This window comes from Salvelinus alpinus, chromosome 12 (assembly GCF_045679555.1).
Source record: "Salvelinus alpinus chromosome 12, SLU_Salpinus.1, whole genome shotgun sequence".
In the NCBI taxonomy this organism is placed as follows: domain Eukaryota; kingdom Metazoa; phylum Chordata; class Actinopteri; order Salmoniformes; family Salmonidae; genus Salvelinus; species Salvelinus alpinus.
Genome location: NC_092097.1, coordinates 8,296,996 through 8,316,435, shown reverse-complemented (window position 1 = coordinate 8,316,435; position 19,440 = coordinate 8,296,996). Strand labels below are relative to the sequence as shown.

Genomic DNA, 19,440 nt, shown 5'->3' with positions numbered 1-19,440 from the left:
ATTCTATTCTGTATTTAGTTCATGCCTATCCGACATTGATCCTCCTAATATTTATATATTTCTTAATTCCATTCTTATACTTTTAGATGTGTGTGTATTGTTGTGAATTGTTAGAAACTGTTGCACTGTTGGAGCTAGGAACACAAGCATTTTGCTACAACTGCAATAACATCTGTTTAAATATATGTATGTGACCAATACATTTAATTTGATTTTTAAGCCCAGACTTTAGTGTGTATCCCACTGTTTGATGTCTCCTGTAGGGTCAGTACTACAGTTGGTGTGGGCTGGAGTGGAGACACATGACAAGGAGGAGGGGAAAACATTTCAGGGGCATGGCTCTAATCTTCAAACAACCAATAAGAGGCTGGCTGGACTGACCTCACCCATTAGCACTCTAGTGCCTTGGCCGGCCCAGCTTGATCTGGCCACTGAATGAACTAAACTTTTGTCCACTTCACTTCCACTTCACAGGCTAGCCCTTATGCTGACTCTGAAGTATTAATTATAGTTTGGGACTGTCTCTCAGACTTTCTGGACCAGACTTCTGCAGAGGTCTCTGCTTCTTCCACAGATCCACTTAGGATATAGTATAGTATGCAGTCTGTCCTGCGCTGAAGTGCCTCAGTGAGAGCTCCCCATCTCAGCCTGCAGAGCTCATCTGGATTTAGAAAGAGCTGCTGGCAAGGTAAGATGCAACCCATACATCCATCTGCATTAGCTCTGAGATGTCGATTTGTAGACGTGGGAAAAGAAAGGGGCATCTCACTTATACGTTTGATGTGACACATACAGTATGTCAGGTTGTTATGTGAGTGACGGGGGAGGAAAAAAATCATGGCAATTTCTTTCACTGTTCATGCCCTGAAAAGCATTGACAGATGGCCATGATCATGATGGCTCACTTTGGGGTCATTATGGTATTGAGGAGGATGTTTGAGGCATGGCTGCAATGGAAATCAATGGGGATCACCTACTACAAAACCATAGGCCAGGACCTGAACTCTCCAACTCATTCCTAACAAGCCTTCTACACCTAAATTCCACTGCTTATATCGTAGGCTTTAGAAGAGCATATTGGTCCAACAACCCAACTTTTGTCCTGACCTGATCCACATTAGTTTCTGTTAGTCACACATCCATTTGGGGGGCCATGTTCGCTTAAAGTCCTGGGGCTTCTGATCACCGGGCTTGTGTGCCTCTATGAAGCGACAAGATGTCTGCTAGGGATTGAACCTTGTATAAGATAAGACATAGACCTTGTTGTGGCACAGCTAATATCCTCTAGCGCCGAGCACATGTGCCGCTGGCACATTTGAAGCAGCATATTCCATCTCAAGTGGCACTGTCAGGCCTCCCACTTTGGCTGCTTATTACAGAACTTTAGCCAATGAGGGGGCCATTCTCCATTCCCCCTGTTCCCCTGACTCATATTTCATCCTCCATGCATGCTGGCTGCACATGGTAAACCTAGAAAGCAGGATCAAATTGAGTTTTCAACTCCAGAGTCTGCAAAGTTTTCAGTCTTCTTGAGTGGAGGAAATTGCCACCCTTGTTTATTTCATTATTTATAACCTTGATGTGTTTATAAATCGTTAATATACATTATTGTCTTTGTCCTGATTTTCTCCTCCATTCATAAATTGAAACAGAATATCATTACACAATGTTGTCCGTGTGGGACTCGACGAACTCCTTGACCCCATGCACAGAATGTACAAAGTGTACACGGCGTGTGTGCCCTGTGCTCTAGCACAAACATGTAAGGATTGAGAAGAGACTGCCTGTTGAAAGTGTAAAGACTATTTTCAGACAGAGACATATATTTTTTGCTGACCTTTGTTCCCAGGGCAGGAAGTGACGGCTGTAAGAGGACACCCCGTACATTGCATGCTCACACCTATTTATTAACAGTGCAGTCCACTCCTGATAAGTGCACTTTGGATATGTGCAAACCCCTGTGCAATACCACTGCATGGCCTGGTTTAGTTGAAGTTAATAGGAAACACCGTCTTATTTTTCCTTTCTCTCTCTCTCCGCTAACAAAGGAACATTGTAAACCAGCATGGCACGGTGAATGACTTTAAGAGACTCCAATGGCAGCCTTTTCAGTTGAATGCATTCAGTTGTACAACTGACTAGGTATCCCCCTTAAAATCCCATGCTGCAAATTGTAATAAAACAGACAGTTCTTTGATTGATATTATCAACGACCGCTCTCCTTTTTGTTTACCTGGAAATTCCTGTTACACTGTGCAACATGCAATATGTTGTAGCCAATATTAATGGGTTTTCTGTATAACACATAGTCCATCCTGAAAAAGGTTTGTGTTCAAACGAGAAACTCAGAGGCTGTCATACATAAGCCCACTGTAGGTCATTGACTCATTACATTACCTTTGCATCAAAGCTCTGTCTGGACAGTGTTAGGAAGAAATAATGGGCTTTTGAAAAAAAAACACCCCACTTTCCTCCAGACTTCAGTATTTAATCAATGCAATCATATCACCCCAGCTCAACTCTCAGCTTGTCGTCGCAATTTCTCAAAACCCTGGAAAGATACAGTACATGCTGAGGCACCACTGTACAATACACAAACTGCTAATCCTATATTGTTTTCACCACCACAGAGGGCCATCACTTTGTTTAGATCAAGAGTCCTATCCACAGAACATGCAGAAGCTCTAAATCATTACCCTCTTTATGAAAGCATAGCCCTTAGATTTGGAGGAAGCTAAATATAACATATATTCATGGTTTGATCAATTTGCACCGTGGATGGGCTCCCCAGTGTAAACAATACAATAAGCCATGTGACTCTGGAGATGGGCCTGTAATCATCAGCTCAGAATTGAGGAGCCGTGGGAGTATAATGGACGGCTGGAATTACAGAAGGTGTAAAAAGCAGCTCCAGAAATGGCACCCACACAGTCAATATTGGGCTTTTTAGGATGCATCTTTTTGGCAAATCAAATTCATCCATTTACTTGTGAAATACGGAGGATGAAGTCATGGATTCTGCGTTTCATACACTGCTAAGAAATAATCATGGCCTAAAGTTGGAACTATTTAAAGGGGCAATCAGCAGTTAAACCAATAACAAAGCGAACTCCCTAAAACCCTGTTTTGGTAAGAAGCTGAAGGGTGTGGCTGGAGAAATGTAACCTCTATCAAATTCATAGACGGAACTATGGATGCAAGGACTGACCATCCATGATTTCAAAATGATCGTTTCGTTTTAACCATGTTTTGAGGCTTCTTACCAAAATGTAAACAAACAGGCAGTGGAGCCTGTTCATTTAGATTGACTTTGTTTACAAACGTCGGAGTAAAACAAGCGTATATTTTGGGCTCTGATGAGGTACGACAGTTGAACTAAGCTCATGAAGCGTTTGTACGTGAATAAGCAACTGCTGATTGCCCGTTTAAGTCAACATTTACACGATCAAGCCATTGATGTTAACAGGACATTTTTATGCATGCCTTACCCCTCTCGCTGTTTGATATTTAGTTCTTGTTGCAACATTAACATTAATTAACATTAATTCACTGAAGCAAATTACCATGACACACCTGTGATATCTACCAAACATAGCCGCGGGAAGTAGGGGTGCTGACGGTGCTGCAGGACCCCCTGAAAAATCTGAATAAAAAATATATACTTTTTGGAATAAAACATTTTTTCTCCCAAAAGTAGGGCCTAAAAAATCATCTCCACTTTGGCAAAAAAAAAGGTAGTTGTATAATTAAGAACCATATCCTGCGGGATTCAATAGTTGGAATTGTAAGAGTTGTTACAATACAGTAATTGAGACATCAAGTGGTTTGTAATGCTGTGATGTGAGGATGTGGCTCAGTTGGTAGAGCATTCTGCTTGCAATGCTATGGTTGTGGGTTCAATTCCCATGAGGGACCAGTACAAAAAAGTATGAACATGTAAGCACTCTGTCACGACTTCTGCCGAAGTCGTTGCCTCTCCTTGTCCGGGCGGTGTTCGGCGGTCGACTTCACCGGTCTTCTAGCCATCATCGATCCATTTTTCATTTTCCATTGGTTTTGTCTTGTCTTCCCACACACCTGTTGTCAATCCCATTCATTACCTGTTGTGTATTTAACCCTCTGTTTCCCTTCATGTGTTTGTCAGAGATTGTTCGTTGTCAAGTGTTGTGTTGATTGTGTATAGGTGTGCGACGGGTCTTCGTACCCAGATTTGTTTTATATTTTTTCCGTGAGTGTTATGGAGCAGATTACTGGGACTTTAATTAAAGTACTCCATTCTACACTCTATTTGACTCTCCTGCGGCTGACTTCCTCTGCCACTTATACACGCCATTGTGACAGAATCTCTGACCATAAAAAATGAAGTCAGCAGGAGGAGGCACTTCGCTAATGGAGGTTGAGGAACGCGTCCTGGAACACGCGGCGGAGATTGACAGTCTGTGCGCTGCCATGGATCGCATTGTCCAGAGTATGGACCGCTGGGAGAGACAGGGAGCTTGTCCAGTACCTCCACCACCACCTGGAATTCCTTTGAACGTTTTTTATCCTCCGGAACAGAACAGGATCCAGTTATCCCTACCCACGGGATACAATGGAGATACTGCCAGCTGCCAGGGTTTTCTCCTAAAACTGAACTTGTATCTGGCCACGGTCTCTCCAGTACCATCAGACCGTGAGAAAAGCTTCGCCCTCGTCTCATGCCTTACCGGGAAAGCCCTGGAGTGGGCCAACGCTGTGTGTGGAGAGGATAAGGTGTTGGACCATTTTGAGGAGCTCATCTGCCATTTCCGGAAGGTATTCGACCACCCATCCGAAGGCAGAGCAGCAGGTGAGCTCCTCTATCATCTGAGGCAGGGGAAGAGGAGTGCTCAGGAGTTCGCGTTGGAGTTTAGGACTTTGGCTGCCGGCGCTGGATGGAGCGACAGGGCCCTGATCGACCACTACCGTTGTAGTCTACGCGAGGACGTCCGTCGGGAGCTGGCCTGTAGAGACACCACCCTCAACTTCGACCAACTGGTGGATATGTCCATCAGGCTGGACAACATGCTGGCTACTCGGGGACGTCTAGATCGGGGTCTGGTTGTTCCATCCTCCCGCACTCTCTCTCCCGAACCTATGGAATTGGGAGGGATGGTGCGCAGGGAGACCGGAGGGGGTACCCGCTCGAGCACCATCTATGATCGCAGAGATCACACTGCTGATCGGTGCCGGGTTGGTTCCTCTGGGAATAGAGAAGGCAGGCAGGGCACTCTGGCATCACCCCAGGTGAGTAGGCACCATACTCATCCAGAGCCCTCTGCTGCACTTATGTTTGTCTCTGTCACCTTTCCGGATTTTTCCCTGCATTCCCAGTATAAGGCGCTAGTAGATTCAGGCGCGGCTGGGAATTTCATTAATAAAAATTTTGCTCATAGTTTAGGGATTCCTGTTGTTTCTGTGGATATGCCTTTCCCTATTCATGCCTTAGATAGTCGACCAATAGGGTCAGGGTTTATCAGGGAGGTCACCGCACCTTTGTCTATGATAACGCAGGAGGGTCACAAGGAGAAGATTAGTCTTTTCCTTATTGATTCCCCTGCGTATTCTGTGGTGTTAGGCCTACCCTGGTTAACTACTCATAACCCCACTGTTTCTTGGCCACAGAGGGCTCTCACGGGGTGGTCGCGAGAGTGCTCAGGTAGGTGTGTAGGGGTTTCCGTTGGTGCTACTACGGTGGAAAGTCCAGACCAGGTTTCCACCGTGCGCATTCCCTCAGAATATGCCGATTTGGCACTCGCCTTCTGTAAAAAGAAGGCGACTCAATTACCACCCCATCGACAGGGGGATTGTGCGATAGATCTCCTGGTAGACGCTGCATATCCCAGGAGTCATGTGTATCCTCTGTCGCAAGCGGAGACAGTGGCTATGGATAATTATATCTCTGAATCCCTGCGTCAGGGGTTCATTAAGCCATCCATTTCACCCGCCTCTTCGAGTTTCTTTTTTGTGAAGAAGAAGGATGGCGGTTTACGCCCGTGCATTGATTATCGAGACCTTAATAAAATCACGGTAAAATATAGTTACCCGCTACCTTTGATCAATACAGTAATGGAGTCAATGCGCGGGGCCCGCTTCTTCACAAAATTGGATCTCAGGAGTGCGTACAATCTGGTGCGTATTAGGAGGGGTGATGAGTGGAAGACGGCATTTAGCACCACCTCAGGTCATTATGAGTACCTGGTCATGCCATATGGGTTGATGAATGCTCCATCAGTCTTCCAATCGTTTGTAGATGAGATCTTCAGGGACCTGAACGGGCAGGGTGTAGTGGTGTATATTGATGATATTTTGATATACTCTGCTACACGCGCTGAGCATGTGTCCTTGGTGCGCAGGGTGCTTGGTCGCCTGTTGGAGCATGATTTATATGTCAAGGCTGAGAAATGCTTGTTCTTCCAACAATCCATCTCCTTCCTAGGGCATCAGATTTCCACTTCAGGAGTGGAAATGGAGAGCGACCGCATTACAGCCGTGCGTAATTGGCCGACTCCAACCACGGTAAAGGAGGTGCAGCGTTTTTTAGGGTTTGCCAATTACTACCGGAGATTTATCCGGGGTTTTGGTCAGGTTGCAGCTCCCATTACCTCACTGCTAAAGGGGGGACCGGTGCGCTTGCAGTGGTCGGCCGAGGCGAATAGGGCTTTTGGTAAACTGAAGGCTCTGTTTACCTCGGCGCCTGTGTTGGCTCATCCGGATCCCTCTTTGCCATTCATAGTAGAGGTGGACGCATCCGAAGCTGGGATAGGAGCAGTGCTCTCTCAGCGTTCGGGTGTGCCACCGAAGCTTCGCCCCTGTGCTTTCTTTTCGAAGAAGCTCAGCCCGGCGGAGCGTAACTATGATGTGGGGGACCGAGAGCTGTTAGCTGTCGTAAAAGCCTTGAAGGTGTGGAGGCATTGGCTTGAGGGGGCTAATCACCCTTTTCTCATCTGGACTGACCACCGCAATCTGGAGTACATCCGGCAGGCGAAGAGACTAAATCCTCGCCAGGCAAGGTGGGCCATGTTTTTCACTCGTTTTGTGTTTACGCTTACTTACAGACCAGGCTCCCAGAACGTCAAGGCAGACGCATTGTCTCGGCTGTATGACACAGAGGAGCGACCCATGGATCCCACTCCCATACTCCCAGAGTCGTGTTTGGTGGCGCCAGTAGTGTGGGAGCTGGACGCGGACATTGAGCGGGCGTCACGTGCAGAGCCCTCTCCTCCTGAGTGTCCAGCTGGTCGTCTGTACGTTCCGTCTGCTGTCCGCGACCGATTGATCTATTGGGCTCACACATCACCCTCCTCTGGTCATCCTGGGATAGGTCGGACGATGCGCTGTCTTGATGGAAGGTACTGGTGGCCCACTTTAGCTAAGGACGTGAGGATTTATGTTTCCTCCTGTTCGGTGTGCGCCCAGTGCAAGGCTCCTAGACACCTGCCTAGAGGTAAGCTTTTACCTTTACCCGTTCCTCAACGGCCGTGGTCGCACCTGTCAGTGGATTTTGTGACTGATCTTCCACCTTCACAGGGTTACACCACGATCCTGGTCGTTGTGGATCGGTTCTCTAAGTCCTGTCGTCTTCTCCCTTTGCCCGGTCTCCCTACGGCCTTACAAACTGCGGAGGCTCTGTTTACACATGTTTTCCGGCATTATGGGGTGCCTGAGGATATAGTGTCTGATCGGGGTCCCCAGTTCACGTCAAGGGTCTGGAAGGCGTTCATGGAACGTCTGGGGATCTCGGTTAGTCTTACCTCAGGTTTTCACCCCGAGAGTAATGGGCAGGTGGAGAGAGTTAACCAGGATGTGGGCAGGTTTCTGCGGTCCTATTGCCAGGACCGGCCAGGGGAGTGGGCGAAGTTCGTGCCCTGGGCAGAGATAGCCCAGAACTCGCTACGTCACTCCTCCACTAACCTTACCCCTTTTCAATGTGTATTAGGGTATCAGCCGGTTCTGGCTCCTTGGCATCAGAGTCAGACCGAAGCTCCTGCGGTGGACAATTGGTTTCGGCACGCTGAGGAAACTTGGGAGGCAGCCCACGTCCACCTTCAGCGTGCCATAAGGCGCCAGAAAATTGGCGCAGACCGTCGCCGCAGTGAGGCCCCGGTGTTCGCACCAGGGGACAGGGTCTGGCTCTCGACCCGAAACCTGCCCCTCCGCCTGCTCTGCCGGAAGCTGTGTCCGCGGTTTGTGGGGCCGTTTAAAGTCCTGAGGAGAGTGAACGAGGTATGTTATAGATTACAACTGCCCACTAATTACCGTATTAACCCCTCGTTCCATGTGTCTCTCCTCAGGCCGGTGGTGGCTGGCCCGCTCCAGGAGGCTGAAGTGCGTGAAGTTCCTCCGCCTCCTCTAGACATCGAGGGGGTCCCGGCGTACGCTATTCGATCCATTTTGGATTCGAGACGTCGGGCGAGGGGCCTTCAGTACCTCGTGGACTGGGAGGGGTACGGGCCGGAGGAGAGATGCTGGGTTCCGGTGGAGGACGTTTTAGATCCTTCCATGTTAAAAGAATTCCACCGCCTCCATCCGGATCGCCCTGCACCTCGCCCTCCGGGTCGTCCCCGAGGCCGGTGTCGACGCGCTGCTGGAGCCGCGCGTCAGGGGGGGGTAATGTCACGACTTCTGCCGAAGTCGTTGCCTCTCCTTGTCCGGGCGGTGTTCGGCGGTCGACTTCACCGGTCTTCTAGCCATCATCGATCCATTTTTCATTTTCCATTGGTTTTGTCTTGTCTTCCCACACACCTGTTGTCAATCCCATTCATTACCTGTTGTGTATTTAACCCTCTGTTTCCCTTCATGTGTTTGTCAGAGATTGTTCGTTGTCAAGTGTTATGTTGATTGTGTATAGGTGTGCGACGGGTCTTCGTACCCAGATTTGTTTTATATTTTTTCCGTGAGTGTTATGGAGCAGATTACTGGGACTTTAATTAAAGTACTCCATTCTACACTCTATTTGACTCTCCTGCGCCTGACTTCCTCTGCCACTTATACACGCCATTGTGACACACTCACTATGGTAAGCTGCTCTGAATAAAAGCATCTATGGAAAATAAATGAATAGACCATTTCAGTTAGACCAAGCAAGAATTGTTTATATTCCACAACTATTATCAGATTAACTGTTTTGTACAGATAATTATCAGACTCACGTTACAAATGCTAGTAAACACTCAAATACATGTAGTTTTTTTTTTATCACAAAAGTAGTGGACTGGGCATTTACTAGTCCTGAATTAGTGGACCTATATAGATGTCATCAGCACGGGCCAAAAGAAATTGACATGTTTTTTACTTTTCTATTATTTCTCTATTTTCTTTCTCTCTGCATTGTTGAGAAGGGCCCGTAAGTAAGCATTTCACCTTTAGTCTACACCTGTTCTTTCCAAAGCATGTGACAAATGAAATTATATTTTAATTGATCTGACCTTAACAGTAAAGAAAAAGCCTTCCTTGAACATACATATTTACTTTTGTGATTAATGTTCATGTTCACTTCGTGAAACATTGTTAAACATAGTTTGATTCATAAAAAAAAAACATACAGTTCTAGCTTTGTTTAAATGATGATATGTTTCTGAAAACTTTATTCGTCTTTCTCCAACAGGTGCCCATTGCTGTGTAGGGTCCTGTGCAGAGGAGCTTGGTGAGCAGCAGCCATGCCGCCTACAACCGGAGGACCCCAGGGGTACACCCCTCCAGAGGGGGGCTGGGGCTGGGCGGTGGTGGTGGGAGCCTTCATCTCCATCGGCTTCTCCTTTGCCTTTCCCAAGTCCATCACCGTCTTCTTCAAGGAGATTGAGGTGATATTCAACTGCTCCAGCAGCCAGGTGTCCTGGATCTCCTCCATCATGCTGGCGGTCATGTACGCTGGAGGTGAGCTGGAAGATGGAATAGTACACCACTCCCAGAAATGTACATGTTAAGAACGTTTTCCGATATACAGTAATAACACAATAACATATTTTTTCACACAAATTAAATTCTAACATGTTCAAAGTGTACTCCAACCATCTTTGCTTTCACAAACGCCTGAAAAGCAAGAATGGAGTGTATTTTCTGTTCCTAAATACATTACAAATTTTACATGCCATGGAACATATTAGAATTGCAAACGGAATGTGTTAATTTCCCAGTAGGGAGAGCTAGTGTGATGAGATAGTGTGTAGCAGAAGTGAGCTGTAAGATGCACAGCCAGAGTGAGTAGTGGAGCATTGTGTAACAGACCTGGGTTCAAAGGGTATTTGCTTTCTTTCCAATGCATTGAGCTTTTGATTGAGCCTTGGCAGGGAACGGACCAAGAGACCATTTAATTGGTTCCATTGCACCAGGCAAACTCAATCAAGCACAGCTAAAATATTTTATAGGAAACAAACGCTACTTCAACCCAGACCTGTTGTTGGCAGCGTGTAACCGCTGCCTAAGAGCACATTAGCTACATTGATATTGTCATCAGTAATAACAGCTGCTGAACACCTCAATAGTGTCCAACTAAAGCTTGGTAATCCCATGAAGGGAATGGTGAAGATCCCTTTTAAAGTGCTACTGACACCCTTTTAACTACTGTAGATCATTAAGCACGTGTCCCAAATCGTGTCGCACCATATCCTCCTACAGCTCTCAAGATGACGTTTGAGACTTTTGAAACTTCAACTTGGCCTTCTTTTAGATGTTTCATTTGATGCAAAAAAAAATGTGAATGATAGATACGAGAACAGCTTAGAAAATGTCTACCGTCACCCTTCATGCTCTGACTGCTCCTTTTGACATGAATGGATCTGGAAGCCTATGTTAGGCCTCCGTATTCTCGGTATACCTTTCAGTGCGAATGCGATTGAAGAATACACTCTACCTTTTGCTCAGTGGACCGTTCATGCACCTTCTTTTCTTCAGTCACACAGAGCTCCTATAGTTTCCCACTCATTGACTATGTGGAGTGAGGTCACTGGGCACCACATCAAGATGAAGTGTATTGTCCAAAACGAGACGGCGAGGCCTGAATCAAACCACTGTCTTTGAAATTAAACGAAATGGGAATGCTTTTACTCTTCAGAAGCATCGTCTTTAACAGTGCAACGGTATCTGTCTCCTGAGTCTCTGTGGATGTGGTTCCTCTCTTTCCAGTGTGCTTGTTACTGCTCTGATCACGTCAATGTTGTCCCAGGTGACATCTGAGGCTGAGGAGATGAAATGGCCAACATGAAAGTCAGGCAGACCAATGTGAGTGTGTCGGTTGGTCTGGCTTCCTGTACCAGCGGGGACTGGGGTGAATCAAATGCTGGGTGATGTTAAACAGGTCTGCCCAGTGAACCGGTGATACACCTCTTTTCATCTGCATGACATTCAACACACACACACAGAACAGTAATCAGAGGGACTCTCCTTCTCATGCTCCTTGTCCCTCAAGACGAGGTCTGGCGTCAGACAACAAAGCTTTGTTGTCGGCATTGTCTGTTTTCTCTCCAGGAGGGGAGATGAACGTAATAAACTGGCGCGGTGTTGTCTCATAAAAGTTACTAAGCATTGTTATTAACTGCACAAATTGCCAGCGTTTTCAGCCGGCTTAGTAGTAGTGCCTGTTTACAATAATGTGTAAGAAATACAACTGTACGAGTAATTACCAAAACACTGAACTCATGAGAGGATTAGTGCCGGTATGTTTCACGTGTAGTAGCACAAACTATATACACAGTATAGTAAGTCAAGCTTCAGCAATAGCAGCACTTTATGAATTCTTGAATGATTTCGGAACCATATTCCTAATTTAGTATATAAGCGACCGGCATCATGTGTGTAAGTTTAGTCCACTCAGACGGATAAGCAGTCATTAACCTACTGAAGTACAAAGCTGCCGTGGCTGCCCCCCACCAGATCAGTGAATCACTGCTATTTATTGTTCAGCAGTACATTCCTTCAAAAGATAACACCTAGCTCAGGCACACATTCAGGAGCTGCATGGGAGAAAGCCAGGTCACCGGGTCATGCAGTAAGATTGTCTCAGATGGTTCCCAGTAGATTCCAGTTCTCCCTCTCTGAGCTCTGACTAGGTTGCCTGTTAGCTAGGTTCTGGACACATCACTGCCTGTGCATGATGAGGAACACATTACTGTGTGGGCTTACCTCTAACCCCTCTACAGGACCAGAATACACAGGCCCTGTCAGACTCAGACCCTAATGACGTCTCCGACCCAGTCCTGGCAAGCCTTAAAATGGGGGTGATGGCCAACGGTACACAGCACACAATATGTGTTCTTCTAGATTGTAGTTCAATGAGTCATTGGAATCAATTGTCTTTAGAATTACCTTTTTTTACTGTTGTCTTGAAGTACTTATCAGTAACCTGCCTAGACTCCCAAAGACCAAGCAGCAGCACAGTGGCAATCCATACATGTAACATTTTTGATATGTAGGCGTTCTTGCGCAACAGAAAATGGCTTGTGTTGCTTGCCCTATTTAACTGTAAGTTGCCATAACAATGTATTGAATAGTATTTGTGTGTCATCCATGAAGGCTATGAAAAAAATCATGTTATGGAAAATCAATACAGTCACTGAATAATGGGACGTAGTCCTCTTGTCCCCTTACCTATCCTTCTCATAATGTCTTACATTGTCAGGTTTGGTAATAAGCTACCTCAGACTTTCCCCCCCCTCACCAGCTCATCTTTGTAAAGGTAGGGGACAGGCTCTTTGTTGGAGTTTAGCCTCGCCTGCATTAGAATCTAAGAAGCCTTTGTCGTGTTCCGAGCTGGCAAATGAGTCTGGACAACCTCTAAATAAAAACTGTCACATTCTATTTAGGTTCCTTCAGTGGTGCCGAGATTTGGCAGGGAGGCTGAAGCATCTTCCACGTCGATCTTCGCTCCCATTTAGGCCCTGTTGTTGTAAGCCAGACAGAGGGTGGGCATGCAGACAGAGAGTAGGCATATGTTCACATAGTGTAGTGAGCTAGCTGTGGTTAGGCTCAGTTTATAATCCGTAGTTACCTTGAATTTGGTGTTGCTAAAACCTCAGATTCAGCCACACCTTAATGGAATGAGTATGTTGCAGTCCAAGACAATAACAAAATGATGATATCCTGAACAGCCTCCGATGTTTCCAGTAGGGAAGATAATAGGGCATGTACTGTAGGAGTAGACTGTGGGGTGAACCTGAGGCCATCATTGATTAGAAAAATGTGGAGTATGTTTATCAAGTCACATCATTTGACAATAAACTGTATATTCAGACATCGGTGGTACAATGGGTGGGACAAAGGTAATTTCCCTTTCAGTGTATTGTTCCCATCTTTCAAAATGAAGGGATAGTATTTACTATCACATGGGACTTATGGTAGGATACCCATAGGGAATGAGTCTGCCTAAAGGAGTCACCATGCTTCAGTGCGGCTGGTGGCTAGCTGATGTCGGCTAGGCGAACCGAAAAGTGTGCTCGCATATCCCCTTAAAAGACCTTTGCTGGAAAAAAAAATGAAGAAATCGGCAATAGTACTGTTTGTCCATTTTGAGACGCGATAGCCAGTCCTCAAAATAGTCACAATTAATCGAAGATAACTCAAGAAATCTGTCATACATTTTTACGTTTTTTTGCCAAGGAGATCTTAGTTGCGCATTTTTACATCTAATTAAGATGTAGGTAGAGCATAGCTCTTGCAACATCATGGTTGTTGGTTTGATTCCCACTTGGGAACAGTACGAAAAAGTACGATAAATGTATGCACTCATTAGTACTACTGTAAGTCGCTCTGGATAAGAGCGTCTGCTAAATGACTAACATGATGTTTGATGCAGTATTTTTCATGAAAACTAGTTGTCTCTCGTTGAATGACAACAAAGACGTTATTGAAGAACCCCTAATGTTGACCAGTCACCGATGAAGGGGTGTAGACTTTGGCTCCCGAACTTCGACTGGCCTTTAGAAAAACAATTGTGTTCCCGAACAGCCAACAAAACCCTTACCAAAGTCCAAAACGAACGAAAACATCACCAAATGTGAGCATAATATATGCACAAACTGTTTTGGCTGGGAAGCATGCATTAAGTGTAGCCTACTCTACTGTTTTTATGTTGTGCTAAGTATGCTGCTTGGAGACAGTGGACATAAAATGCAATGTACTTTATGGTTTCAGTCCTAATTGTATCCTGTGTCCAAGTACTTTCTTTTTCTAAACAAAACCTCTCTCTTACACACACACACATCATCCTGCACACACGCTATCACCCACAGAGCAGAATGAAGCAGGATTTTACAGTAGCCTTGTCTTGAAGTGATCTTTAGAGACTTCTTCTTTTGTCATTGCACATATGTTAGGAATACACAAACCGTAGCGACACCTCATCATTTCATTGTGATTGTCTTGTTTTGTGTGAGATTGCATTGCGAACAGTTGCTAGACCAGAGAAATTGCTGCAGTGCTGCAGTGAGAGAAATCATTGCACAAGTTGTGTTGATTCTCTGGCTGCACCGGTGTTTCTCAGAACTGTGGCTTTGGGGAACTCTAGTGGTCAAATATAACATCTCTCTCAAATTGTCTGGATTTTCTTATTATACACTATTTCCCTTTTTCACGTTTTGAATAAAGAAAGGAATCTTCCCTATGAACATATTTAAAACCATGTTAATAAAGAGAAAGGGATTCAAAATGTGATTCTGCCATCCTATAGAGGTTGTCAAATTTTTATTTCAATAGTCATAATGGTATAGTCAGTTTTGCTTGGGCATAGTTGCCTAATGTGACTTTTCCCAACACGTGAACCATCTTGACTGTTTGGTATTGCATTTGTAATTTGTGACGTGTGTGTTTGTCTCAGGTCCTATCAGCAGTATTCTGGTTAATAAGTATGGGAGTCGTCCAGTCATGATGTGTGGAGGATTCCTGTCTGGGTGTGGACTGATTTCTGCCTCCTTCTGCAACTCAGTGGAAGGACTGTACTTCTGTGTGGGAGTGGTCGGAGGTCAGTGATCTAAAGTAACTAAGAAAAATACTTTGAAGTACTACTTAGGTAGATTTGTGGGGTATCTGTACTTTACTATTTATATTTTTGACAACTACATTCCTAAAGACAATATGTACTTTTTACTCCCAAACATTTTCCCTCACACCCAAAAATACTTGCTCAGGCAGGACAACAATATGGTCCAATTCACACAAATATCAATATAACGCGTTGTAATCCCTACTGCTTCTGATCTGGCGGACTCACTAAACATAAATACTTTTTTATGTCTGAGTGTTGGAGTGTGCCACTGGCTGTCCGTAAATAAAAGAAAGAAAAAAGAAAGAAAAAATTGTGCGGTCTAGTTTGCGTAATATAAGGAACTTGATGTATAAGCATTTCCTTTTACGTTTTACTTTTATGACAATTGAGTACTTTTTCCACCACCGTACTTAAGTACATTTAAAACCAGATATTTGAGTCTTTTACTCAAGTTGTGTTTTGCTGGGTCACTTGTACGTGAGTAATTTTCTAACATCTACAGGATCGGTCCCCCCCCCCCCCATCCCCACGGGACGGTTGAGCTAATGTGATTAGCATGAGATTGAAACAAAACCAAAAAATCCAGGGCATAGACATATTTGATATTGGCAGAAAGCTTTCTAGATACATCTAACTGCACTGTCCAATTTACAGTAGCTATTACAGTGAAAGAATACTATGTTATTGCTTGAGGAGAGTGCAAAATTATGAACTTGAAAATGCATGAATAAACCAATTAGGCACATTTGGGTGGTCTTGATACAACATTTTGAACAGATATTCAAAGGTTCATTGGATCAATCTAAAACGTTGCACATACACTGCTGCCATCTAGTGCTCAAAGTCTAAATTGCGCCTGGCCTGGAATAATACATTATGGCCTTTCTCTTTCATTTCAAAGATGATGGTACAAAAAATACAAAAAAACTCATGTTTTTTTCTTTGTATTATCTTTTACCAGATCTAATGTGTTATATTCTCCTACATTAATTTCACATTTCCACAAACTTCAATGTGTTTTCTTTCAAATGGTATCAAGAATATGCATGTCCTGAGCTACAGGCAGTTAGATATGGGCATGTCATTTTAGGTGAAAATTGAAAAAAGGGTCAGATCCGAGGTTAAGTTATCTTTACTTTTACTTAAGTATGAGTACTGTTTCAACGTTTGTCAGAGGTAGGCCTCTTTCATTTATGATCACAATTTGTTTTTTATGTTAAGGACCTTTATCGCCCTCTAGGGAACTCTTTAGGAACTCTATCACCACTCTAGTATCCTGTGTCTAGACTAAAACCAATGGGAATTCACGAAACATAAATATTTTTTGAACTGTTATAAATTTATTTCAACAGGCTTGGGACTGGCATTCAATCTGAACCCGGCCCTTACTATGATTGGGAAGTACTTCTACCATAAGCGGCCCATCGCCAATGGAATCGCCATGGCAGGTAGCCCGGTGTTCCTGTCCACCCTGGCCCCTCTCAACAGTTGGCTCTTTGACCAGTTTGGCTGGAGGGGCAGCTTCCTCATCCTGGGAGGCCTGCTGTTCAACTGCTGCGTGGCTGGCTCTCTCATGAGACCCATCGAACCAAAACCACAGTCTTCCTTGAAAAGTGAAGATGTTGCCAAAGAAAGTATGACGTGTGGGCAGAAGTGCAACAGTTTTATTGACCTCTCGCTGTTCAAACACCGGGGCTTCGTGCTCTATCTCATGGGTAACGTCATCATGTTCTTTGGCCTCTTCTCCCCACTGGTGTTCCTTAGTAACTTCGCCAAGAGCAGGGACATCCCCAAAGAGAAAGCAGCCTTCCTGCTGTCTGTCCTGGCCTTTGTGGACATGGTGGCCCGGCCCTCTATGGGCATTGTGGCCAATACCAAGTGGATACGACCCAGGGTGCAGTACTTCTTTGCCTGCTCTGTGCTGTTGAATGGCGTGTGCCACGTCCTGGCGCCCATCTCCGTGGACTACACAGGCTTTGTTATCTACGCCATCTTCTTTGGCTTTGCCTTCGGCTGGCTGAGTGCGGTACTGTTTGAGACACTCATGGACCTGGTGGGAACACAGCGCTTCTCCAGTGCAGTGGGACTGGTCACCATCGTGGAGTGTGGGCCTGTCTTGTTAGGACCCCCTTTGCTAGGTGAGTATGTGCACACGTATTTGTAGTTTCGTTACGCACCTTGTTTCTATATAAAGTAAAGACTATTAACTTATGATACAATTTAGAATGAATCTTTTGTTTTTCCACAGGTAAATTCAAAGACATTTACAATGACTACCGATACACCTACCAGAGCTGTGGGGTGATCCTTATTATTGCCAGTGTGTTCCTGTTTGTGGGGATGGGTATCAACTACCGGTTGTTGCACAAAGAGAAAAAGGAGGAGGAAAGGAAGGCTAATCTGGAGGAAAAAGAAGAAGAGTCCAACAAGGACATTGCTGCCAAAGAAGCCAGCAACAACAGGTTGAGAGCATTTGATGAGGCAAAAACTGCAGAAGACACAGTCTAACTCTCATTACCATGTGAATGTGTGAATTTGATGTCATCGCAATACAGTCAATTAGATAAAGTAGACTTCAAATTCATTCAGTTCAAGTCCTTGCCATATAGCAGATTTCATGTAAAGATAATTCTCAGCCCCATTTCCGCTTCTGTCATTGAATAATGTATTTTTCGTATAATATGACTGGAGCAAGACACACTTATGTATGATATAGGCATGCAATCTCTACTGAAATGTACTGCCGCCAGATGGTCCATTTTCTGCATAAGTGTGGTGATATATTTTTGAATATGATTACATACAGGTCATTTGTTTATACTGTGTTTGGAATTTCATAATTGCACTTTATATAGCTGCAATTTAATATTCTGTGAAAAAAGGGAATGGCTATAGAACTTTTAGAAGCTTCAATAAATCAGTATAATATTTTGTTCACACTGTCATGTCAGGTTTCTTTCTCTCTGAAAGCATTTCTAAAAACCTGGTCTTAATTAAAGTAACACTGTTAGTGAGTTACATGAATAATCAGGTGTAGTCTCTTGATATGACATGTATTCACAATGTTATTCAATACAACTTAACAGCAATTACTCCTGCTTTAACAAATGATTTCTACACTTCATGACCAAAAGTATTTGGACACCTGCTCGTCGAACATCTCATTCCAAAATCATGGGCATTAATATGAAGTTGGTTCCCCCCTTTGCTGCCATAACAGCCTGCACTATTATGGGAATGCTTTGCACTAGATGTTGGAACATTGCTGTGGGGACTTGCTTCCATTCAGCCACAAGAGCATTAGTGAGGTTGGACACTACTGTTGGGTGATTAGGCCTGACTCGCAGTTAGGCATTCCAATTCAACACAAAGGTGTTCGATGAGGTTGAGGTCAGGGCTCTGTGCAGGTCAGTCAAGTTCTTCCACACCGATCTGGACAAAATATTTTTGTATGGACCTCGCTTTGTGCACTGGGGCATTGTCATGCTGAAACAGGAAAGGGCCTTCCCCAAACTGTTGCCACAAAGTTAGAAGCACAGAATCGTCTAGAATGTCATTGTATGCTGTAGCGTTAAGATTTCCCTTCACAGGAACTAAGGGACCTAGCCTGAACCATGAAAAATAGCCCCAGACCATTATTCCTCCACCACCGAACTTTACAGGTTGCACTATGCATTGGGGCAGGTATCGTTCTCCTGGCATCCTCCAAACCCAGATTCGTCCGTCAGACTGCCAGATGGTGAAGTGTGATTCATCACTCCAGAGACCGCGTTTCCACTGCTCTAGAGTCAAATGGCAGCGAGCTTTACACCACTCCAGCTGACGCTTGGCATTGCGCATGGTGATCTTGTGTGTGGGTGCTCAGCCATGGAAACCTATTTCATGAAGCTCCCTTGACGAACAGTTCTTGTGCTGACGTTACTTCCAGAGGCAGTTTGGAACTCAGTAGTGAGTGTTGCAACCGAGGACAGATGATTTTTACGGCCATTCTACTGCCAATGTTTCTCTATGGAGATTGCATGGCTGTGTGCTCGATTTTATACACCTGTCAGCAACGGGTGTGGCTGAAATAGCCGAATTCACTAATTTGAAGGTGTGTTCACATACTTTTGTATATATAGTGTATGTTCAAGAGATGACTGATATGGGGTGCTGTGTTGAGGCCACCGTGCCTCCATCTTGGCAAAAAATGGAATGGAAGCTATAGAAATGCATTTGTTAATGTCTACATTCGTTTTTGCCTCCTTAATGCATACTTTGAAATGATATTTGTGAGCTATGCAAATAAATACCTAAATATATGTAATTTTGTCCTTGAAACACTGTGGAATTCCATTCATTCCCATGGAGGACTGCTCCTACCGGGGAGTGTAAAAATGGCGGACCTGTGGCTTCAAAGCCTCACAACGGCCAATACATAGCATCCTCAACCCAGGGTTTATATA

At 44.7% G+C, this 19,440-nt stretch overlaps 1 protein-coding gene across 1 annotated transcript; it reads left to right on the top strand.

The window, feature by feature from the left end:
- Positions 1-410: 410 nt before the first annotated feature.
- LOC139535428 (monocarboxylate transporter 1-like) lies at positions 411-17,930 on the top strand. The gene is made up of 5 exons (XM_071334825.1): positions 411-688; positions 9,626-9,894; positions 14,828-14,971; positions 16,348-17,133; positions 17,244-17,930. Exons 2-5 carry the CDS (start codon positions 9,678-9,680, stop codon positions 17,501-17,503), a joined length of 1,407 nt encoding a protein of 468 aa, XP_071190926.1. The 5' UTR covers positions 411-688; positions 9,626-9,677; the 3' UTR covers positions 17,504-17,930.
- Positions 17,931-19,440: the final 1,510 nt, after the last annotated feature.